Here is a 16062-nt window from a genome sequence, read left to right on the forward strand (position 1 = left end):
GTATAAGGGAAGCAGTGAATTTGCAATGATTGTTCTTGGTACAATACTTTCAAGAATTATGACATTTTTATACATTTACAGTGTGTTCTTCATGTGAAAACATTTCCACAAGTGTCTTATAGTATGGACTGTGCATTTTATTGGTGTATGGTATGGAATGGGGCTGTCCAAAACGGAAATGGCGTCTGAAGGGTATATGGTTTTTATTATTTCCGCCAATGCTCCATTAATACATTCATCAACATCTTGGGAAAAATACACAGTTAAATAGAAAAATAAACGCTGGAATTTGTTGAGTAGTTTTGTACTTTATTTCACATTTGACATTTAATGACATTCTAACTTCACACAGGTATCAATACATAGGACATATATGCCATGCCATAAAACAGGTGTTCTTTCAATATTCTTGCTTGCAAACCAACATATAATTTATGTAACAAGTTACAAATGAAGTACAATTCAGAAATTGCTGCTTTAACTATTGTGAATGAATTGCAGGGTAGTTAAATGGTTATGATAACATCTGAGCCAAACTGGACAGTATTGAAAACATTAGGCAGTTTGATTAAGATCTTTGTGACCTTGGTCTTCCTTACAAGATTTGAGACAACTGTTTTAGCTGTATTTGTTTTATTTAAACATATGAGTACATCATAAAATGTTTGGCTTTTAAAAGTTGAAAACGATATTGATAATCAAAATATTAACTTTAACAAAGTTTGAAACAATGGGGCCAATAATGTTTCATTGACTCTACTGGAAGATAAAATCTATGACAGATTCTACTCTTACGTCACTATATACATGCATGTATCTTATTAAAAAATACACAGGTTCTGGTTGCAAAACATTTAATGCACTTTTATTTGTACATGTGGCTAACTCACACAAGTATATTTTATTACAGGTGTGACCATGTGTGGAATCAAAAAATTTAAACTTGATTTGCACCAGCCTACACATAAAAAATTATATATCTGTGTTCCGGTAACATAGATCCAGCACATGTTACATCAATATTTACTGGGTGTTTTTAACTTTACATTCATTTAAACAATCGGAGCCATATTCCATTAAAAACACTGTCAGATATATGTGGGTACATCAGTAGAGGTAGTTCATAAAATAAATAATAATAATATGAATAAATGTAGTGTTTTAATGTGAAATTTGTATTACTAAGATCAAATTGATTACCTAAGTGACGAAGTGTATTATGGCATAAATAATTAATATTTCTGAAGAGTAAAGTTCTGAGGTTTAACTGCTGAATTGAAATTACTACGCAATCTACTTGCAGTACAGTAAAAGGTAAAGAATTCTTACATTGTAAACCATCCATCTAAATATACAATGAAAATGGCCGAGGAGTTCCGACTGACATATAGATTACAAACTTGGATGATGTGTCACCCAAAAAGTAGTTCCATATTGACTGGCATTTAAAACCTTACACTCATTTACACCGTATATTTTACAGACACCTGAATGATGTTAAGCACCCAAAAAGTAGTTCACAAGCAATTTGTTCTTACAAGTAGTGTTTCCCAACCTCTTTTGCAAAATGTGAAATTCATACAGAACAGTTTTCTAGTATACTCTGAATATTCATAAATAAAGTGGAAACATTTAAACATACTTTACATGACAAAAATGTATACACACATACGAATATAAATAAGACAATTTACATCAAATTTGGAAAAATGGGAAAAATGGGAAATTACATGACAATTCTATTAAGCTCATCAACGGCTCAGCACATTACAGTTGTACCTTGTTGTATTGTGAAAGTGCAATACATTATTTCATTGAACACATATAAATATGAACAGTGGATTGAAAATAGGTTTAAATTCATACCCTAATTGATCATTTGAAAAAAATCGGCCATAGCCTTTTGATAAATTTTAAATTGTATAATCGAAATGAAGTTTCTAGAAATATCAACCATTTATATAAACTATAAAAGAACAGAAAGCTGAAATATTTAATGTTTACAAGAGTTCTTATCATTGAATAAAAGCAATTATCATGCTGTATATTGTTATTTGGAATTAATTTGTCCATGTTAAGGTTGAGAAGTTAAGCTGAAAACAAAAAACAACTTATACTGTTTGTCCACAACATTTCCATTTTTTAGAGAATATGTTCAAATAGTGATAGTTGACTCCGAGATAAAGCACTTGATTATCATCGACCTCAATCATTAAAGATCAATTTTCAACAATACTCGATCATTCTTTAATCCCTTATGAACAAAATGGATGACTAACTACAGGTACCTTATAACATGATTTCATCAATGGAATTGTTAAATGGAAACATATATTGGATGATGTAATTTAACTTAAGACAAGAGCACAGTCGACAGATATCAATGCTGGTCTGTTTGTTCATCAATAAAGGGGCGTAAGATAAATTGACTTTTCGTAAAGCTGGAGTTGTGGGCCTTGCTCATTTTCAGTCTTTCAAAAATTGTGAAATATAACCATTTTCTACCTTTGAGCCTAGTAAGTTAAATATGCCAGGGTTGTATTAAAAAACTTGCCAATGACGATGACATCACCAATTCTATGAAAATACTTTGAAAAAAATCTTTATCCTTATTATTTTTTCTATTAACTGCCACCTCCCCCACCGCCACCTTGGTTTGGGTCCATAGACTGCATAACGAACATAATGATCACGAACGGCACAATGTACATCCACTGAAAAAAACATACATAAACAGTGGTTTAAGTATAAGTAAATGTTGCAATACATAATAAATAAACATTAGCAGCTTTCATATACTTAAACCACTGATTTACTGAATAGCGACCATTTGATTTTGACTTTAAACTCCACACACTCATTTCAGACACTTGTGGTCATACCTTAAGACTGGGGGTTTCCCCAAGTCTAAAAAATATGCTGGCGGCATAACAAAAAACATGATAATTACAGTACATAAAGTTATGAAAAGTAGCTTTAGAGTTCATGAGAAGGTCATACCGCTGGTCAAATTTAGCACCAGTTCAGTATCCCTACACGAGTAAAATGCTAAATTTTTCATAGAAGGGCTTGTTTCAACTATGTTAGCCTAGCACTAAGTAATGTTATGTCTTGTTTATACAAATGCCTACCGGTAATTTATATTCTTGCAAAAATGCCAGAATAAGAAACAAGACATGCTGCAATGCGATGCAGGTTTTCAATGATGACAGTACAAAGTTTGGTCAAGATATGTCAACCCTAACTAAAGTTATTCAGTTAAATCGGTGAGTTTGACGATGCCCACCCGCCCGGCCGTCCGCACTCACGCTCGAACAATGACGTACCTCATTCTAATAACCAGGTTTCACTAATAAGAGACTGTCATTGAAAACATAGTGTCTAAGGAACCGAACACGGTAGATATCAATACCTAAATGTCATGACAAACTCTTTACTCTAAGAGTGTTGAAGAAAACAAGAATGCCATTTCTTGTTTGTTTCTCCCCCACTCGAACAAGAAGCATACCTCAACATTGCAAGAGTTATGGGTCTTGCTAGCAACAAGACTCATTTAAAAATCTTTTTTATTTAGAGTTATAGCCTTGAACTCTGTTGCAGCCTATTACAACAACATCAGACAGTTCCTCAACTTTTTTCCATCAAAATAAAGATGAGCTTCAAAACCCAGCATAAAAAACTTTTCTTTGCCTCTTCTGAGGTAAATAGTTCTAAATGAACTTTGACAAAGGCCTTAAAGGGACTAGACACCAGATGATCCAAAACACAGCAAATACAGTATTTCCTAAAAAAAAGCCTAGAATTGTCAATAAGAGCTAGTATTATGCCAAAAATAGATTTAGTTTTACATGATTAAGGAATATTTTGATGCTGTCTTAGCTATGTTTACCCGTTTAAAAATAGTGCATTATGGTTTTCCAGTTTATAGTGTTTACATATAGCATGTGAAAGTCACATGATTAGTGCAGATAAATATACTTTATTGAGGTAGACAGACCCACTAAATTTTGTATTGGAAAAATAAGCAAAAACTGTGAAAGATACATGCGCTGAAGCGATGTGATCAATCAGTAAGTAAGATTCAATGACTTGTATACAACGATATCAACGTAAGTTTTCTTCTTTGCTTGCAAAGGTATCATCTGGTGTCTAGTCCCTTTAATATTGAGTATGAAATAAATCTTTAAGTGTCACTAATGAATTGGTTTGGTTGATCCAATCAGGCAGAAAAAGAAAAAGTATTGCTCTTATCTGTAGATGAACTTTTTTTATTGCTAATTGGAACTTGTTTACGGCTTTTGAACGCCAACTTCATGGCCGATGCAGCAATGTGATAAAGCACAAATTAAATCAATTACATGAAGATTGTGAGAAATCGTAATATTAAGGTCAATTGCCAGATTTTTATGATGTTTCGAGTGCATTGTGTCCATTCTGCTGTGTCATTGTTTGTGAAAGAAAAAAACCCATATCATTGGAAGCGATGGATGCTCCCCAAATGCCCATTGTCCATTAAAAGACATCAATTGTAATAAAATATATTATGAGGTAGAAGGTGATTGGTTTTAGCGATATTACAGACAAGGTTGAATATTATTATATATATAACAAAAAAAGTATGGGCAAATTTGGATTGTGCACTGTATACTGTTTATGTATCAAGTTTAATTGAAATCCAATCAGAATCTATAATATTTAAGAAAATCTCCGCACAAGGTTGAGAATGACAAAAGAACAGACGGACGTAAAACATGTTGAACTATAGATATTCTCTCATTTTGGGGAGCGTAAAAATCTGATGCATATACACTGTATATACATTAGCTAAGCCTTCAAGTTTTATTCCTGGATTTCAATATTTACGCACTAGATTTGTATGCCTGGGTGTCCTGGAGTCAAACTGGTATACACCTTAAGGCGAATTACTTTGATTTCATTTAGTAAATTATACTTACATATTTAGCAAAGAATGATCGGTCATCTGACTTGCCACCTTTGGTTTTCTCTTGCTCTTCTCGCTTCAGTTTCTCAATGTAGCTCTGTGTATCAGGTCTAAGAGTAAAAATAGACATGGCTTTTTACGACTGAATATTTAATTTAGTATGAGGTTGTGTAGTTCAAAGCCAAATTGTGATGCAGTATCGTGAGATTTTTATTGTAGATTACAGGTAGAGATTGACATGAATACAAACATGATCATTTTTCTGCTTAAAATCACATTCTACACGAAACTGCCAATTATGCATTTTGGGGGTAAACAGCTGTAAAGGCTTATAAATACTTCAGATTGTTTGAATTTGCTGATTTAATACCAAAAAAATGTGCATCAAAATTAAATCCATTTTATTTTTACATTTAAGGCCACTATAAAATAATTGCTAGATTTTCATCCCCCTCTGCCCACTCCTTTTCCGCCGCCCTTCAATTTTATTGCCTCAAATAAAAAGGGTTGACAGTGATAATTTTTGGAATTATTTTTACCACCTGTGCATAGCAAATGGGCTATTTAAAAAAAAAATGGTTAGAAAAGTTGAAAATGGTCTAAATTTAAATCATCATTAAATACAAGGCTGTTACTGCTTAGTTTTGATGAACAAACTTTGAAGTGTACAAAATTGGTTTTGTATAGAGAAAACAACTCATATTAACATTTTTATCAAACTTTTATTAAACTAAACATGGAATAAAAACACACAATACATGAACACTTTTAATGTCATTTTTTCTTGAAATAACCTATGTTAACATGTCTCCCAATTATTATTTTAGTAGCTCTTAAGTCAGCATACATTAACGGAATGTTGAATTTACACAGTCGCTCAAAATTTCTGAAGAATTTGATTGTCTGTACTTTTTTTACTGATGAAATGTAATATTCAAAGGTATTTTTTTATTTTCTATTTAAATTGTGCAATTAAATTTTTAAAAAACAACAACAACATTTTCTTAGAATCCAAACAATAACAAGTAACATTAACAAAGACATCATAGGAGGCATTATAATTCACTTCACGCAGCAAAAATAAAAACAGGAACAATATTTTAAGAAATTGTTACACTCCTGACATATGTAGATTACAACCATTAAATAGATTTCACTTAAAATTTCTCAGTATAGATCAAAAGACATGCAATTACAAAGTAATTGATAGCCAGTGAAACATAATAAAACAAATTTAGCATTGACACATTGCAATTTTACATAATCTGAGAAAGGTTTTTCAAAATAATAAAAAAGTGTTACTGTTACTTAATTCTTGCTCAACTTGCTCAACTTGTAAAAAATTGCAAAACTCAATTGAAATAACAGTAAAGCACTACAACAGTAACACTATTATTTCATTTTACTAATGGTATTCAGTGTAAGTAATTAAATACAACTGTTCCGAATTGTTACACTCCTGACAAAATATTTCAAGTTCAAGTTACTATGACATTGTATCAAATTTCTATTTTAACCCTAAACTGAGACATAAGTGTTGGCAGTGATAGTTTTCTTAGTATATTATGCTTGGAATGGCCATGATGTATCATCTGCATTTGATCAGGTGTACATCCCATTGAAGGTAGCTCACTGCATTAATCTAATCTAAATATCTGAGCCATCCACTTTTAAGACATGTTCATTAGAAAATCATATTTCACAACATGTTCATAAAATAGGTCCTTCTATCATATATGATGATTAATATACCCAGTAATAATATAAATTTATTGTACATCTACTGTTGAATATTTATTTTACCTTTGCTTCTTTAACCCTTTGCATGCTGGGTAAATTGTCGTCTGCTCGAAAATGTCGTCTGGTTTATTCTAAATTTCTTTTAATTTACTTGAAACTTTGGGGATATATTGACTAAGTGGCAAACAGCTTGGAACCTGACCAGACGCCGAGTTACTCGGCGTCTGGTCTGGTTCCAAGCTGTTTGCAAAGCCTTTATAATCGCCATCAGCAGCCTAAGGGTTAAGTCAGACTTACACTAATACAGTGGCACTGACGTGACATTCGCAACACTTTATATATTGTGGCCACAACTTAGTCAATTGTGTCACCAACTTTGTAACTTGAGGCCACAACTTAGTAACTTAATTGAGGCCGCAACTTATTAAAATGCTGCAACAATTTAGTTACTTGTGACCACAACTAAGTAACTAATATTAATTACTGTGTTGTGGCCACGATTTAATAAGTCATGGCCACAAGTTACTAAGTTGTGCCCTCAAATTACTAAATTGTGGCCACAATATAAATAAATTGATGTCACCTCTGTGTCACTGTAGAGACCTCTTCTTTCTGCATACTGTTGAATAATCAGCCACAAAATGATCCGGTACAAATTGAAAGTAATGGCTCATACAAATTATGAATATAGTCAACACCCCAATTCTCACAGTCCCAGGTATAGTGTCAAAAGGACATTATCATTCTGATATGTCAGACAGCTCTCTGTAGTTTGTAAAATATGCCTGGGCTGCCTTTTCCTACATATTTATCTGCTGTTCTAGACTTCAACTTAGGAAATGGCATTTAGGTACTGGTACATGATTTCCATTTACCTGTATGGTGTCTTTTTTGTTGAGCATGATTCTTGAATTGCTTTCAAGGTGTACAGCTTATCTTCCCAAGCTGCTGGTTTTGACAGTGTAATTTTCAATTGAGTGTCTTTCCTCTTCTTGTATCTATTTAGACATGACATTCTTCTGGCCTGATTGACTATTTTTCTTGTTTGCAGATGCCCACTTACTTTTGACATTTTTGCTCTCATACTTTTGGACAGCTGACTTTGCTTACTTCAAGTGTTTCCTCCAAAACTTCATGGTCATCTTTGTCAACCAACTTTGATCGTCTGTTAGAAGTTGCCTTATTCAATAAAAGCTTTATTGTCTTGGCCCAAGCTCTGGGGTTTTCTAAAAGATTCTTCATAACTCGGCAATTTTCTGATTTTTGCTTGCTTCTTGTGTTTCCTTTGTTTTCTTATTTCTTTTTCATTTTTTAAAACTTTACATTGTCATTTTTTAAGATTTTCTCCGTATTTCCTAATTCTTTCCTCTGATGTACTTTTAGTGACTTTCTTCCTCGTATTTTTTTATTTCTTAGTGCCCTTTTGAGACCTGGAAGGCTTACAATTAATTTGTCCCTATTTTCTATGATATTTCTCTGTAAAAAAATAGTATTCACACTCAAAACCTATATTTGGTCAGGAGTGTAACATTGAAGGACATGTCAATAGTCATGCTGGAAATTAAAGTCACATAGTTTTAAATGAATTAAATTATAGAACAGAGTCATCAGTTTGCCTCATTGTAGCCAAAAAATACCATTTGTTGATTGTCTGTCACTGTATGATTTTTCTATCAGTTGCATAGTAATTGAGTTGTTATAAATTCAAACATTTTTTATGACATTTATACGCATAAAATTGGTTAAAACTTATTTACATCAGATTGAAAATGTATCCTTCACTTCTGACATTTGTAATCTTAACATTTGTAAAAATATACTGTTATACTTCTGAAAATGATGATATAATAATGTGCCAAAAATTCGCGAAAAAATGTTACACTCCTGATGGGCACGTATCATCTAAATGCTCAGTAACCAACCACTATTTTCACTCATGATAATTTTTCATGATCACTCCATGACATAGACTTCCAGGAAACACCCTAATTAGTACATTAATTTTGTTAACTGTTCGCCAACACTGTGTTTCATTTTATACCAAATGTTACACTCCTGACATTTTTAGGCCAGCTTCTTTCTAGAAAGCTAAACATCAAAAAGAGTAATAACACACAAAAAATATTGTACACATGAAATAATGATATATTATCCTAAACTTTAAATAAATAGATTGTAAGTTATATGATAATTCATCCAAGCAATACTTTAAAAAGAGTTTTTTAAAGAAAAAAAATGTGGAAAAATTCCTAACACACATTATCAGTATCAGTAATATTTCATGCATAAATAATGGAATATTGCTTAAATTTTTAAAATACCGTGTGGTCAACATAATGTTTTTTTACTGGTTAATAAAGTTATTACATTGTCATTCGCCAATGTTGTTTACAGTAATGCTTTGAATTGAGTGCTTTTTGTAAAGTGTCACGTTTTTTTGTTACACTCCTGACAATTTTGGCCTGTTTTTTGTGCATAACTTTTTTTCTGCTGGAGCTAATTCAGTCAAACTTCCCAGACTTTTAGAAGACACAGAAATACAAGATATGGAAAAAAGAAATGATGATAATTTGTATATTATTCATTTTATTTAGGAAATACTCAAACTAGCCATTTTCTTTTAAATAGCCCAAATGGAAATCGACTTTGGGAAATAAACAAAATCAGGCCAAAATAGCTAATAAAATGGCAAATATACATGGTTTTTTTTACAAGAGCTAGTCTTGTCAAGTTTTTGTTTATTATTCATTGAGTTTTTTATTCGTTAACATATTTTGCATTTATCAAATGGGGAAAAAGTAAAATATTTGGGGAAAAATGGACATTTTTTCACAAGGAGAAACAGCTTTTAGAAGGCAGTAAATTGCACCAATAAAGTCACTGGTTGAACTAGTGTCTGCATTTGCGTATCGGTCCGTGGGAATGGTGTGCATTCATACATACAGTGTCTATGTATAACACTATATAAACATGTAAAAAAGAATTGTTATGATCATGGTTCATCTAGAAACTCATGTTTATGGTCTCAGATGCAATAATAAAAAAATAAACAAGATGAAACAGTGATCTAAGAGAAATAAATGTAACCGCCCCCCAACAACCCACCCCCGCATTAAAAATCAAATGGGCGTCGTTGCGAAAATCTGGCAATTATTTATTATTGGCCTAATGTTGATTTATTTTATTGAAATAATGCTGAGGTAAATCTGATGAAATTAGCCAATCCCAAAATTCACAATGATATGACCTCCTTAAATCAAAAGGAAACAAGCAAATTTGTTGAATTGATATTCCCTGCCTGATTGGGCTAAGTCAAGGAATGGAAATCAATTGTTGATGAAATATATATATATGAGTTTGAGTTTGATTGCAACTGTTTGAAATAAAAAAACAATATTGTATATATTAAATGTAACAATTAGAATTGACCAAGAAACCTAGTTTATGACTCCATGTTACCCAGTTCCAAACTAATCTAAGATTTTATCAAGGCAAACATTCTGATCAGGTTTCTTGAAGATTGGTCCAGATATATGCAAACAATATAGCCTCTAGAATGTCCACAAGGTTTTTTTAAGATTTGACTCGGTGACCTCATTTTTGACCCAACATGACCTACTAGTTTCAAACTATTCCAAGATTTCATCAAGGCATTTTGATTAAGTTTCATGGAAATTAAATCAGATGTATTGCCTCTAGAGTGTTCCCAAGATTTCTGTAAGATATGACCTAGTGACCTAGTTTTCGACCCATATGACCCACTTAAAAAATGCAGTCGAAATTAAACCCAAGAGAACATTCTGACCATGTTTGAACTTAATCAGACCAATCACCACTATAAAATAGTTTCGGACAAGATTTTTGAAAGATTTTACCTAATTTCTTATCACATGTGACCCAGTTTAAAACATGTCGAAGAGTTCATCAAGGAAAACATTCTGATCAAGTTTCATGAATATAAGACCATACATGTGTTTCAAATATTTTTCTAAAATTTGACCTAGTGACCTAATTTTTGACCCCATATGCCCCACTTTCACAAGTGGTCCATATTTCATCAAGAGGTACATCATGACCAAGTTTTAACATAATCCGACCAATAATTTCCATTCCAGACAAAAAAAATCTAAGATTTGACCTTGTGACATAATTTTCGATCATATGTGACCCAGTTTTATAAACGATCAAGAGTTCATCAGGAAAACATTCTGATTAAGTTTCATGAATATTTGACCATGTATAATGCCTCTTGTATGTACCAAAGATTTTTCTAAGAATTGACCTACTGACCTAGTTTTTGGCCCATGTGACCCACTTTTTTAGGTGGTCCATATTTCTTCAAGTGGAACATCATGACCAATTTTGAACATAACTTGACCAATCATTACCATGATATGGTTCTGGACAAGATTTTTCTAAGATTTGACCTAGTGACCTTGTTTTTGACCCCATGTGATCCACTTTAAAAAGTGGTCAAGATATGATCAAAGGGAATATTCTGACCAAGTTTGAACATTTTCTGATCAATGCCTACCAAGATATGGTACCTGATGGAAGGAGGGACGGACGGACGGATAATGCCAAAACAATATCCCCCTCCCGAAATAGTCGATTTGTTTTTGAACTTAAAAGGGTGAAAAACTCACGCTGGCCCAGTCACTGTAACAGAGAGTTCCACTCTTGTTCTCCAGTCTGTCAGATTTGATGTCGGAACTTGTAAGCCCTCACAGTTACCTGTGGTTGCCATGGAAACACCTAATACTTCTCCTGACTGGTCCACGGAAACTATCAATGTGTCACTCAGGGATGATTCGTATATTGCACACTGAAATGAAATGGAATTTCAATATTTATTCATCCTTTTCAGTAAATTAAAGCAACTGAATGAACTGTGAGTAACAGTGCATATTTGAAGTATTAGTAAAAGCATTAAGTGAAATCACCAAGTTATCTCCATTAGCGAATTGTGAAGCATTATGAAACACCTTCAAATCCCTCTATGATGTTATGAGACTCAATTTTCATATTTCAACACTTAAACAAATGGGATTTCAGATCAAAGAGTACCTTTAACCAAACCGAGTATAATAAAAAATTAAATAAAATCAATCAAGGGAGATAACATACAGCCCTTGTAAAGCTGGAGACATAAACAGTTCCCTCCTCTGTCTCTCGAATTGGAATCCGCACCCTGTACATTCCATCATCATCAACAGTGCTCTGAAGCAAAAGAAAATATCATAAATTACACATGTTAAAGAAAATTTTGACATGATGAATATCTTCAATAGACACCTCACACCTGGACACAGGAATGGTTATAGGCTTCATTGCAAAATTAACAACATAAGCATGTGTTATATAGAAGTAAGAACTGACCCACATTCCTATGCACTACTTTTTTAACTACATGCTTCACAAGATTTTTCAAATCAAGGGCCAAAATTATTGTTATACAGAGAGAAAATCAAATGGCAACCAAAAGGCAGGTGCACAACCAGCTATTCCTATGAAGTTTCATGAGTATATTTTAGTGAAATATTTTTGCATCTACATGTACATGATTATGCAGCACAATATTTTTCAAACCATTCTTTGGGTCAAGGGCCTATTCTATTATTAAACCGAGTGAACTGAAAAACAAAAGGCAGCTGACCAACATTCCTGTGAAGTTTCACAAGTGAAGGTGCAATACTTTTGAAGGTACATGCGAAAGAAGATTTCTTAAACCATTTTTTACTAAATTGTGGACGATAACTATTGTAGATTGAGTAAAATGTCAGACATATGACAAGTATATCACTGCCTATGCTGACCAATATTCATAGTTTCATGAGTGTAAGTGCAACACTCTTGGAGTTTCATGCAACACAAGATTTTTAAGACCATTTCATACTTATTCAATGGCCGTAGCTACTGTTAGACACTGAAATGTCAAATAAATAGCTGTAGGTACACTATTATCCATACTGACCAATATTTATATCAAATTTTATTACGAAGCACAGTGCAAAATGAAAAGGCAGCATGGCACATTTCCAACAGTCAAAAGGTCATTTGGGGCCTTAAAAAAGGTACTCCAGGTTCAGGTTACCCAACCCTACCAACGAAATAAGCACCAACCCTACCATTTATACAGTCCCTTCATTAAATATTTCTTTAAAAATTAACTGTTTTTGGATTAAAAATTAACTGTTTTTGGACAAGATGTAACCTTAACCATACAAATTTGTTTTCAAGGCTATGGTGCAATACACCTAGCGGGAACACTATGAGTGTGCAATACATTCGTTAGTACATAAGACACAATTTTTGGTGATGAGATCCAATGTTACAAAGGTGACCACTGTATCAGCTCCAAGATGTATCTATCTGCGTATATAATAAGTTTAAACTAACATACCCTGAGAAGCTGTCTATCATCCTTGGAAAGAGGAGCACTCTGAGAAAACGTGGCCCTCTTAGACTGGACAGATTTGATGACGAGTGTTCCACGCTTTGTAAACACAGGATCAAGGCCTAGAAAATATTATATGAAGATCAGATTAACCTGGTCCATCAGTACCATGTGTCACGATAAATTTTGTTTCCAACATAGATGACATTTGAATTTCATTGCATAATGACAGAATGTATAATAGTTACACATGGTGATTCAAATAGAGATTCAAACAACAAAGGTGAGCTTATAAAACAAGTACATATGTACATGTAGGTCATCAACAGGTCAGAGGCAACCAACAACTGAAGTTAAATGGTCCTCCATGTACGTAAAATGGCTCTCGAAGTTTTTAAAATAATGTTGATAGTAACCTTCGACCTAATGACCACAAAATCAATTGGGTTATCTGTTGGTCGAGGGAATTATACCATTGTAGTTTCATGAGACTGGTTCCCATGACCTTGCCTTTGACCTACTTACCTATAACCAGTGGTCATTAGCCGGTCATGGGCTACCTTCCACTGATGTTTCTACATGTAAGTCAAACCAGTCTCATGTTAATGTGTGGAAAAGACCTCATCTACCAAGGAACAGAAAGAGTGACCAACAGTCATTTGCAGGACTATGTACATGACCCTTTTTCTATAAAAGTGGGCATAATAAAACTAAAATTAATGTTAAAGGATTCAATATCAAATGAGAGTACACTACTACAAACCCAGCACATCAATAGCACATGTATGTAAAGTAAAAGTTTAAATGTCAAATACTAATACAAATTTATATGATATTTACCTTGATCGAAAGAATGTTCCAAACTTAGTGTTCGAGAGCCTTCAAATTCATCTTCAAACTGCAAAAAATAGATCAAAATTGTACATTGACAATGTCCAAGAATATTATTTTCTGTTCACTTTTTATAATTTACATTGAATATAATTATGTAAGAAATCAGAATGCAGTAATTGGGTCTAATAGGGCCAAACAATTTCAATCAAGAACCAGATATAATTATATATAAAATCGTGGATTTGAGCAAGCCAGGCAAGCATTTTTTCGGTGCAGGGACTTGTGTTTATTTTGACAACTGGCAAAGTTTGACATCAAAAGTAAAACATTACAGAGGATGAGGATAACCTTGGAATCTGGTTAAAAAGTTCATTTTTACTCTAATAATTAAAGTTCAGCAATGCTCCCAAAATATGACTTATTGTCTCAGATCTGCCAGGAAACATTCATCTGTTGTAGGGCTGCCGGAACACTAGCACGGCGCTCTAAGCAACTGAGCTATCCAGCTGCTGTTTCTTACCCACATACACTACACTCCTCCCCTCATCAGGGTTCCCCTGGGTTCTAAAAAGTTGTCGCCACTTTTTCGCGGGGGTGGGGGGGGGTTAAGGGGGCCGCGAAAGGCCCCCTTACGGGTCCAGGGCAGCGCCCTTGTGGGGGGCAAAGCCCTCTGAAGCTCATGGGGTTTAAGCATTTTAAGAGCCTTAAATTGCATTTAATTAGCACATTGTCGTGCAAAAACATAACATTTTGTTGTACATGAAGCACAAGATATTAATAGCAAATTGTTATTCTGTTCACAAAATGCATTGTATATGGACTAGTATAGAAATAAAAAAATATTGCAAAATATGTGACATAAACATCAATATGTTGATTTCAGTCTAATGCCTGCATACAATAAAAGAATACAATTGTGAAATTATGAGATAAATTTAAAATAAATGGAAACTCAAAGAAATATACATTGTCAACCTAGGGCCATAACTTTCCTAATAGAAACTTGTCTACCTACTCTTTACTCCAGCCAACTTAATAGAAGCCTTATCAAATGGGGTTTAATCCTATTTATTTGATTTCTGTTAATCTTTTTGAACTCTTTAAATATTAAAAATGTTTGCTAATAAGAGACATAACAGTTAAAGGATGTCATTGTTTATCCGTGAAAGCAATAAAATTCTGCAATAATTAGCGAGGTGTTGACTGGGCCGTGACTGCTTGCCCTAATTATCGGATTAATTTTTGTTGTCGCCCAAGCAGATGCGCTTGATTTATGAAAGTGACAGAATCGATTATCATGCAGGCCGCATGGGCACCACTTACGTCATTTTAAGAAAATATTTTAGAAAAAAATCGTTGTCGCCATAAATTCGCCAAATTTGAAAAGTTGTCGCCACTTTTGCAAATTTGTCGCAAATGGCAACAATGGCGATCGCCAGCGGGAACCCTGCCTCATTAACAGAACACTATCAAGGTGCTCTATCAAAATGTGCAAACCGGGCAGCTTGTTTTTTTAATACCCAAACACAATAAGACATGATAAGATTTATTTTGAGATGGCAAGATAGCAACAAGTACAACATAAGGAACATGTATCATATCTAACAATTGAATAGTCATTCTAAAACGCCGTCCAGGCTTCTTTTTTTATGATGTTTAGCCTGGTCATCATTAAAAAAAGCCTGGACAGCATTTTAGGAGGACTAACTATTGAAGATCCCGCCAAATATCTTAACAATATAATATACGACTTCTCCATATCTGGAACGACTTTATAGTGGTATGACATTCATTTGTACCCGTAGGTGGAATAAATCAGTTTTACACTAAAATTATCTATAAGCCAAAGTGTCAGTGGTGTGAATGAAGTTGAGTACGAACTTTTTACCCAGACTATTAACTTCAACTTGGAGGCAAAAATAGGCTTGACAGAAATTTTCAAGTAATTAAACAACCGTCTTTAAATTGTATCGTCTGAACACTACTTACACCCGCAGTGAGGCTTATAAAAGCCAGAACCGTCAAAACAATCATATTTTCCATGGGCGCAGCCATCTTTAATGCATGGACCAATGAAATTACAGTTTTCATTAAACCAATCGCCTGTCAGCCAATCAGATTGTTCTTTACATAAATAAGTACATTTCTA

At 33.5% G+C, this 16062-nt stretch overlaps 1 protein-coding gene across 1 annotated transcript; it reads right to left on the reverse strand.

Annotated features, from left to right (window-relative positions):
- Window positions 1–288: 288 nt before the first annotated feature.
- Window positions 289–15969, reverse strand: LOC128230116 (ER membrane protein complex subunit 10-like). The gene is made up of 7 exons (XM_052942135.1): window positions 15903–15969; window positions 13920–13977; window positions 13086–13201; window positions 11810–11902; window positions 11329–11507; window positions 4956–5052; window positions 289–2714 (listed from the first exon to the last, which is right to left on the reverse strand). Exons 1-7 carry the CDS (start codon window positions 15966–15968, stop codon window positions 2625–2627), a joined length of 699 nt encoding a protein of 232 aa, XP_052798095.1. The 5' UTR covers window position 15969; the 3' UTR covers window positions 289–2624.
- Window positions 15970–16062: the final 93 nt, after the last annotated feature.

This window comes from Mya arenaria, chromosome 4 (genome assembly GCF_026914265.1).
Source record: "Mya arenaria isolate MELC-2E11 chromosome 4, ASM2691426v1".
Classification (NCBI taxonomy): domain Eukaryota; kingdom Metazoa; phylum Mollusca; class Bivalvia; order Myida; family Myidae; genus Mya; species Mya arenaria.